The following is an 8,936-nucleotide window of genomic DNA, read 5'->3' on the forward strand; positions in this document are numbered from 1 at the left end:
GATTAACTAGATGAACGCACCATAATTAACTCTATTAATCATGCAAAGCTAGTGAATTCCCTAACAAAACACAATCAATGCATTAAGAACATGTGGAAGTTTGATTGATTTAAGAAGAACACACAAGTTAGAACGCTAATCAAGCATGCAAATCTCTTTGTTGATTTACCTAAGGAATTGTAGGTTTTCCACTTAAGCAATTAAGACCTAGAACGCTAGAAAATCTTAATTTGGATTCAATTACATGCAAACCCTAATTGTTGCGAACCAACTAAGATAAACACATAAAAGGTGGGATTGAAGCACAAAATCAACAAACATCCAATAACACATAAAGAAATCGCAAATTATTATATCAAAATCCTAAAACGTTTTCATGCTTCATAGTATTCGAAAACTAAACATCAAAACATGCTATTTATTCTAACAAAAAGTCGAAACATCCAATTAAAACAAAATCCAAGAACGCAAGTGAAATTGTTTACATGGTTACAAGAACATAAAACCGAAAACAAAAGAATAGAGGTCATGGAATGCAAGAAGGTCTTCAAAGGTGGTGGAGGGTGATGAGGCTCACGGCAAGGATGTGTTGGAGATGATAGAGCTTGCTTCACGGCTTCAAGTCTTGAACAATTGGAGAGGTATCGAAATTTTGAGAGTGAAGGGGAGGAATTGCGATTTTGATTCAGGGTTTCATGATATTTTTGTGTTGTGGAAGAGATGAACGTGCATGGAGGGAGAGAGATGGCTGAATGGAGTGAAGGAAGATTTCAAAAATGTCCAACATAGGTGTGTATATATAGAGAAGCTCTAGACGTCAAACCCTAGCTCTCCGTCTTCAATTCTGATTATCCTTCCTTCTTTGTGTTGATGTAGATTTCTTCTTTAATTTTCTCATTGGTCCACATCATCATAGTTACAATATATCCTCAAAATCAAATCAAATATGGAGTAGAGACCTTCCCAAACTCGTCCCAAAAGATATTCACGTCCAAACTCTCCTTATTCGCACAAAACTGATTTCCGGGCAGATTGACCTCCGTGCACTAAATCGGCCATAACTTCTTCTAGAAAATTTTTATTGACAAAACATAAAAAGCTCTGGAAACCAGACATCCATAGCTTTCCAACCATATAAACATCGTAATTTAGTTCATTCTGAGTTGCTCTCAGGGCTCTGTCGAATTTGACTGATCTGCGCAGGCAGATTCCTAAAAACTCTCCCTTTTTGGGATTTCCGAAATCTTCTTGAATCTTCTTTATTTTTCACGGCAAAACCCAACTATAATCAATTTAGGATTCATCCAAGACATCAAGAAGGGTCTAGAAACTCAAGTGCAAGTCACATGCTTCAATCTTTGGGCCAGACTTCTCAATTGGACAATTTCAAACCCCATTCTTCAATTGCAGAAATTCCTTGTGCATTCTAGAACATCCTTGAGCTATCTTGAGTCATCTTGAAGCCACAACATCTCCTTTCACCACCAGGTATCCTAGTAGCATCAGGACTCCTAGTGTGATCAGGTTTCCTAGTCCAACTGGGACTCTGTCATTTCTTCATTTCCGAACATTATTTTTCCGAGCTCACTCCTAGTTGCATTAGGATTCCTACTTCAACTGAGATTCTTTTTCCTATTAGAACTGGGAAAACTTCATTTCTCCATTTCTGCACCTCATTTCCTCATTGCCTTCATTTTCGACTCAAAAGTACCTAAAAACAAAAACTAAGTTAGACATGATAATGTTAAGAGAATAATTAAGTAAAATGTAGAGAGAAATGCACTAAAAACATATGAAATATTCGTCCAATCACACACCCAGCATCACCACAACTTGCCTAGATCCAGCGCCTGCAATCCACGCCGTCGTAGAAAGGTTGTCATTCCCAGAAGGTCGCAGATCTAGAAAGCAGCAAATTGAGGTCCTGATCCCGCCCGCGTAGCTACCGCATCATGGAGATTTCACGCCAAACCTGAAGCCAAGACCAACCTGCAAAAACCTCAAGCAATACCCCTCATAGGAGCTCCCTGAAAACGCTAGTATGCATCCCCGACCGACAGCAGACCATGCAGAGTCGGCAAGGCCAAAGGCCAGCCTAAATGCCCAGGTTGTTGCTGGACGAGGGCGATCTCCTGGTCTAAATCCGCCGCCGACCTTAGGGTTTTGCTCTCCACCCGCCTAGAGAGAGATAGGGCGATTGGTCATAAATATTAATTCAAAGTCATGTATAGAAATTTGTTGTGTTTATCTAACTATTTTAATACATAAATAATTAAATAAAGAATGATATAAGGAAAATAATTTATTTCTTCTAATACATAGATGTCTGTTTTGATCATTTAACTTACCTATACAATTTTATTTGAAATATAAAATAATATGAATTTATATTAGGGATGTGTATTTAAAATTTTTCATAAATTTATTTCAAAAAAAAAAAGAAAAAAAAAGATACTTATACTTTTTGCTAATTTCCCACATTTGCAAAACCATTCGATTCGTATGGAGTAACCGAAGGGAAGGAGTTACGAGTCGTAAATCTAGCGTGCAGTGTCCTTTTATTTTTCGGCCTTCTATTTGCTCTTAGTCCTCATTTTGAAATTATAGTTTTTGATGAGTGAAAAAGAGAATTCATTTTTAATTACTATTCACTAATCCAATTTTGGTGCTTGCTTCCATATAGAATATAGCTTGCATGTTGCATGTTTGTCCCGATTTGACGATAATGCGAGCAATATACGAATAATTACACGTAAGAATGGGTCAAACTCATGCCTCCAGATGTACTAAAAATGCAGCACACATGCACCTATCTTAAACCCAGTCCTACCACCTATCACAATTATCTAGTTATTAGTTGGAAGATAGAAAAGATGAAAACTTTCACAAAAGTGCCATGACTTGAACATTAGAACCGCTCTATTTACTGTACCAGCTTAGCTAATTTAGGTGTGGACACACACATATACACAAGGGAAAGGATGAGTGTCATGCTCATAATAATGGTCACATTTATTTCCATCACTTTCCATCCAACTGTTTGAACGAACCCGGTCTTTTCAATCTTGAATCACACAGCAAACCCATTAACTGCATCGTCATCTTTCTCTCCCCTCATTGATTCCTCATGCCCCCTCTTTCCCCTTTGATATTATATATTACCAGCTAGCATTGATAGTTTTAGTTGTTTGTTGTCTGTTAATTAGTGTGAGTTAGCTTCAACCACATTTACATGGAGACGTCTCCAAATCTTCCTTCTTAACCTCACTCTCCATTTTCCCTTCCTCTTTTGGGCTTAATCCTCTTTTAGTTAGCTCATAATTGATCGGGGAGTAATCTGATATGGAGATTGAGGCGGCGAGAGGCGGTGGGGGTGGAGGCGGAAGAGGTGCCTACTTGGTCTGGGAAGATTTAAGCGTGGTGCTACCAAATTTTTCAAACAATGGACCAACAAAGAGGTTGCTCGATGGTCTTAGTGGGTTTGCTGAGCCTGGTAGGATCATGGCTATTATGGGTCCTTCTGGCTCTGGAAAATCAACACTCCTTGATACTCTAGCAGGTTCTTCATCTCTCTCACTCTTCTCTCACTGTCCACAAACACTGCACATGTAGTTATTATATGGATTACCGATTCACCTATGGAATTCAACTGTTTACCTCTGGTGTTTATTATATCAAAGGTGTAATGCCTTTGCCTATCAAATAATTTTTTTCTTTTTCTTTGGAATGGTTATGGGGTTGGGTTAGAACACATAACCATGGAGTTATTTTGGTGTCTTTAATCAAAGGAGCGCCCAAATTTTCTGGAATGGTTTGGGACAACATTAAAAACAAACTTTTTTTTTCTTTTTTTTGAAAAAAAAAAAATTTGAAGTAATTTTTATTAAAACAGAGCTTTAGTCAAGCTCCCTCAAGTACAATGGCAATGAGAACTGAGATCCAAATAGGATTTGGGTATATACACACACTGTAGGTGAAAATCCTGCCTTTGTAAAAAGAAAAAGAAAAAAATTGTTTAAATTAATTTGGTGATTAAGAAATTATTTTTTCATGAATTTGGCACTTTTTCCAGAAATTATGTTGTTAGTGTGTTTTAGATATATTTTGGATCTGGATGTTGACATATCAGTAAGAAAAAGTTTGGCAAGGAGTAAGATTATCCCCTATTCCTGGTTTTGTCCAATTTGAGGCTTGAGGCATTAATCTTGTCCCACATTTATGCTACTGCCATCAAGATCCACCTGTAAGCAATAAATTAGATTAGATATACAAAGTAGAAGTATTTCAATCCAAACAAGGCACAGTTTGACTGAATGGTAAAAAGCCTTTTACCAATTCCACCAAACTTGTTGGCTTATTGTACAACTCTTATAATTCATTTAACAAGGATTGGAAGCAGAGACAGAGACGACGACAAAATTGAATGCTGAATGACTGGTTTAACTAGCAGGGACCATTCTCTCCCATTCCTAAATGCTAACATGGGCTTCTGAGCTGCCCATTTTAATGGTGATGAAGGTGGCACTTGACCAACTTCAGATTTTGTTATGGTTTTTCTTTCGTTTTTTGGTTGAATATAGTAACTATTCTCTCAATATAGAACTACCAACTATCACTAACTAAATGGTTATAATTTTTTAATTTTTTAATTTTTATTTTGTGGTACTAAAACAGGTAGGCTGTCAAGAAATGTGGTCATGACTGGAAGTATACTTTTCAATGGGAAGAAGAAAAGACTAGCCTATGGTGCTGTTGTAAGTATTAATTCTAAATCTTAAGAAATAAATAAATATATATATTTATTTATATTTATGATAAGAAAAAGAATTTATTTTGTGTGAGAAAAATGAAAAATATACAAAATTTGCTCTCGTTGAGAGTCGAACTCAAGACCTCCCGCTTACTAAACGGGTGCTCTAACCAACTGAGCTACGAGAGCGAATTGGCAAATTCTTTATTTCTTAATATTAAATGTTTCAGTGAGATTCAAGATAGAAAAATCACTTCTTAATTAACTCATAAACTCTCTGCAATTCCAGGCTTATGTCACACAAGAGGATGTATTGTTAGGAACACTGACAGTTAGAGAAACCATTACATACTCAGCATACTTGAGGCTTCCAACTAGTTTTACCAGAGAAGAGGTCAAGAGCATTGTGGAAGGAACAATCAATGAAATGGGCCTCCTTGACTGCGCAGATCGCTCTATTGGAAACTGGCACTTAAGAGGCATTAGTGGTGGTGAGAAGAAAAGAGTGAGCATTGCACTTGAAATTCTGACAAGGCCTCGCATATTGTTCCTTGATGAACCTACTAGTGGTCTGGATAGTGCCTCGGCTTTCTTTGTTATTCAAACACTCAGAAGCATTGCTCGTGATGGGAGAACAGTTGTTTCATCAGTTCACCAGCCAAGTAGTGAAGTATTTGCACTTTTTGATGACCTCTTCTTACTATCTGGTGGTGAAACTGTTTATTTCGGAGATGCAAAGACGGCTATAGATGTAAGATGGCAAATCTAGCTTGACTCTCAACGCAAATTCTTGATCTTGGTGATTCTTGTTGATTTCATTTTCGTTTTGTAGTTCTTTGCTGAAGCGGGTGTCCCATGTCCTAGTAGAAGAAATCCCTCTGATCACTTCCTACGCTGCATAAACTCAGACTTTGACATTGTAACTGCCACACTGAAAGGATCTCAAAGAATTCGTGTAAGCATTATTTCTAAAGCACCATTTTTGTATCACCACCACCTATAACTTTCCACATTTCAAATGAAATAATATGCAGTAAATCCTTCATTGATTCTCAGGGTTATCAATTTTATACTTCAGTAGTAACAATGAAGTTTACAAACAGAGAATGTAAAAAGAACCACATCCAGAAACACTAAAATTGAATTTTACAAACAAGAACCCCACAATTTGAAAAACATTATCAATTGACCTGATTGTGTTAGAATGATGTCACTGTTTGTCACTTTCCCACCCAGTAGCCACCAATGCAAGCCATTTAGTTTGTGGTTTTGTTTTCTCTCTTCCATTGGTTTGCGCATTTTTTTCCAATATTTTTTATATCTTTTTTTTCATACTTTAAGGTCAATTTGTGATTGACTTGTATTAGGATGTCCCGACATCAGCAGACCCCCTCATGAATTTGGCAACGGCAGAGATCAAAGCTAGACTTGTTGAGAAATACAGGCGTTCAAAGTACGCACATAGGGCGAAAGCTAGGATGCAGGAAATATCAGCAATTGTAAGTCTCGATGCATTTCATGATGTTAGAACTTAGAAGACCCTCATCAAAATGCAATCCCTTGCTTCTGCTTGTTTTCTGCTATTACAAATCAAAGTTTGATGCTGTGTTTTAAAAATGGAACTTTCTTCAGTTTGTTTTAATTGAAAGTGAAATTAGAATTTTCTAGATATAAACAATTTAAACTTCTTTCGATGTCCTTGAATTTTTCTTAATAAATGTCTAGATGAACATTTTAAACATACTATTCACGAAATACCAATGTAGCAGGTTGCGCAATTATGTTCATTTTGGCTTTAGCAAACTCTATCTTACAATTAGAATGCCAGAAGTTATAGTTTTAACTTCTAATAGTAATGAAATTACATTTAAGCGTATATGAACTAGTCCATATTCTGCAGCAAGATCATGTAGATGACATGAAAAGTGGAAGTCAAGCAAGCTGGTGGAGGCAACTTTCAACCTTGCTCCGAAGATCATCTTTGAACATGTCTAGAGATGTCGGCTATTACTGGTTAAGGATATGCATCTATATAGTCGTATCAGTATGTGTTGGTACTATCTATTTCCACGTTGGCACCGGCTATACTGCAATCTTTGCACGGGCAGCTTGTGGTGCATTCATAACAGGCTTCATGACATTCATGTCTATTGGAGGTTTCCCATCCTTTATAGAAGAAATGAAGGTAGGCTAATATAGACACAGGAATACTTCTGTAGTTACTTGGAGCGTTTTCTCATACTTTGTTTATTCTTGTAACAGGTATTTTATCGAGAAAGGCTCAATGGGTATTATGGAGTTTCGGTGTTCATCATATCCAACTACCTGTCTTCATTCCCGTTCTTGGCTGCAATTACTCTCTCTACTGGGACTATCACTTACTATTTAGTGAAATTTCGGACGGAATTTTCTCATTATGTCTTCTTCAGTCTCAATATATTTCTCTGCATTTCTGTGGTAGAGAGCCTCATGATGGTGGTAGCTTCTCTGGTTCCCAACTTCCTCATGGGCATCATAACAGGAGCTGGAATCATGGTAAGTAGATACATGAACTCAAATTTTGATCCTATTTTCCGTTTCTGTTTCCATCATCAAGTCTAAGCATCCTTTTCCAACTGAATGGTTGTGTATGCAGGGCATCCTGATGATGACTGCTGGTTTCTTCCGCTTACTGCCGGATCTTCCCAAGCCATTCTGGCGCTACCCGATTTCATTTCTCAGTTATGGCTCATGGTCAATTCAGGTAATTCCTTGTTTACCGTGTATTTGCAAAAGATTTCCACAAGGCACCATACCATCGTGGTCTGATATGTCATCTGATGTATAATCTGTTGAAATGATTTGACAGGGAGCCTATAAGAACGACTTCCTTGGCCTTGAGTTCGAGCCCATGCTCCCTAGCCAACCAAAATTGTCGGGCGAGTATGTGGTCACACATATATTTGGTATTCCATTGGAGCATTCCAAGTGGTGGGACTTGGCTGCTATTGTTGCTATTCTTGTAACGTACCGGGTTCTCTTTTTCTTAATTCTCAAGTTCAAGGAGAGTGCATCCCCATTGTTTCAGACACTCTATGCAAAGAGAACACTACACCATCTTGATAAGCGGCCTTCCTTCAGAAAAAATCCCCCATTCCCATCCAACAGGCACCAACCTCTTCACTCACTATCTTCTCAAGAAGGTCTCAACTCTCCACTCAATTAGAAGCAGCTTATAAGTAATACTGAGAGGTTTATATGCAACAATATATGCTTTGCCTCTATTGCAGTGTAATCTCTTCGAACATGCAGTTTATGTAATTAGTCACTTTGGCTTAGGAAAGTTCGTTTCGAACAAAATAGGAAGTTTCTGGTGGAGTTTTATTTGCAGAAACTGTTTATTAATCTTTTTTTTTTTTTAAATGTGATTGATATCATATAAGGAATAACACAATACATGGGATATTTATATGGAAAATGATGTTCGGACTCAATTAAGGATTAATTTTGTGGCCTCAGTCACATCTGGCAATCCATGTCACACCCATGTCATCATTCTTTACCACATTATATTTTACAATATATATTTGTTTTTGTCCAAATGAGTTCATTGAGCTCAATTCAAAGGATAAGATTTGGAAGACAATATATGGTCAGCCATTCCTAACTAGCCTCTCTCAAGGTCTAACACATTGATATAATATTTTCTTATTTTCTTTCACTACTTTGTCAACATTAAGACCCCGATTGGTTGTTAGGATGTCAAAATAGGAAAATAATTTATTTTCCTTTTCAAACCGATATGGAATTGAATAGCTTTTGGTATTTACATGTGGGTGTTTGAAACATTACTGGAAATTAAATTATGGAATTTATTTTTCATTCCTATTGTAGTGTTTGGTAAGTCATAAGAATAAAATATAAAATTTGTTTAAGAAAAACCAAAATTGGGAGAGAATTGAGTCGTCATTTCATTGATAATAGGGGCCTCTTTATATAGAGGATTACAAGTATAGAGATAGAGTTATACATGGAAACATAATCGTACATTGATTGGATATCTCCTAAGATTCTCCGAGAATATCTCTAATATAAACCATATTTCAACTAGAGCAAGTAACCTCGAGTTTGGGTCAGACACATATTATGGATTTACTCGAACACTCTTTCTTGTGTCGCCCAAACGTGGTGCTCATCTCGTTGCCTC

The 8,936-nt window shown here is 37.0% G+C and overlaps 1 protein-coding gene and 1 non-coding gene across 2 annotated transcripts; one reads left to right on the plus strand and one right to left on the minus strand.

Annotated features, from left to right (window-relative positions):
* Positions 1–3,126: 3,126 nt before the first annotated feature.
* Positions 3,127–8,207, plus strand: LOC112166678 (ABC transporter G family member 12). The gene is made up of 9 exons (XM_024303556.2): positions 3,127–3,559; positions 4,675–4,754; positions 5,040–5,501; positions 5,583–5,705; positions 6,118–6,249; positions 6,651–6,935; positions 7,013–7,285; positions 7,386–7,493; positions 7,599–8,207. The coding sequence occupies exons 1-9, from the start codon at positions 3,343–3,345 to the stop codon at positions 7,953–7,955; spliced, it is 2,037 nt and encodes a 678-aa protein (XP_024159324.1). The 5' UTR covers positions 3,127–3,342; the 3' UTR covers positions 7,956–8,207.
* Positions 4,866–4,939, minus strand: TRNAT-AGU. Its single transcript has one exon. It is a non-coding gene; the product is annotated as a tRNA-Thr (tRNA).
* Positions 8,208–8,936: the final 729 nt, after the last annotated feature.

The sequence above is a fragment of the Rosa chinensis genome, chromosome 5 (genome assembly GCF_002994745.2).
Source record: "Rosa chinensis cultivar Old Blush chromosome 5, RchiOBHm-V2, whole genome shotgun sequence".
Classification (NCBI taxonomy): domain Eukaryota; kingdom Viridiplantae; phylum Streptophyta; class Magnoliopsida; order Rosales; family Rosaceae; genus Rosa; species Rosa chinensis.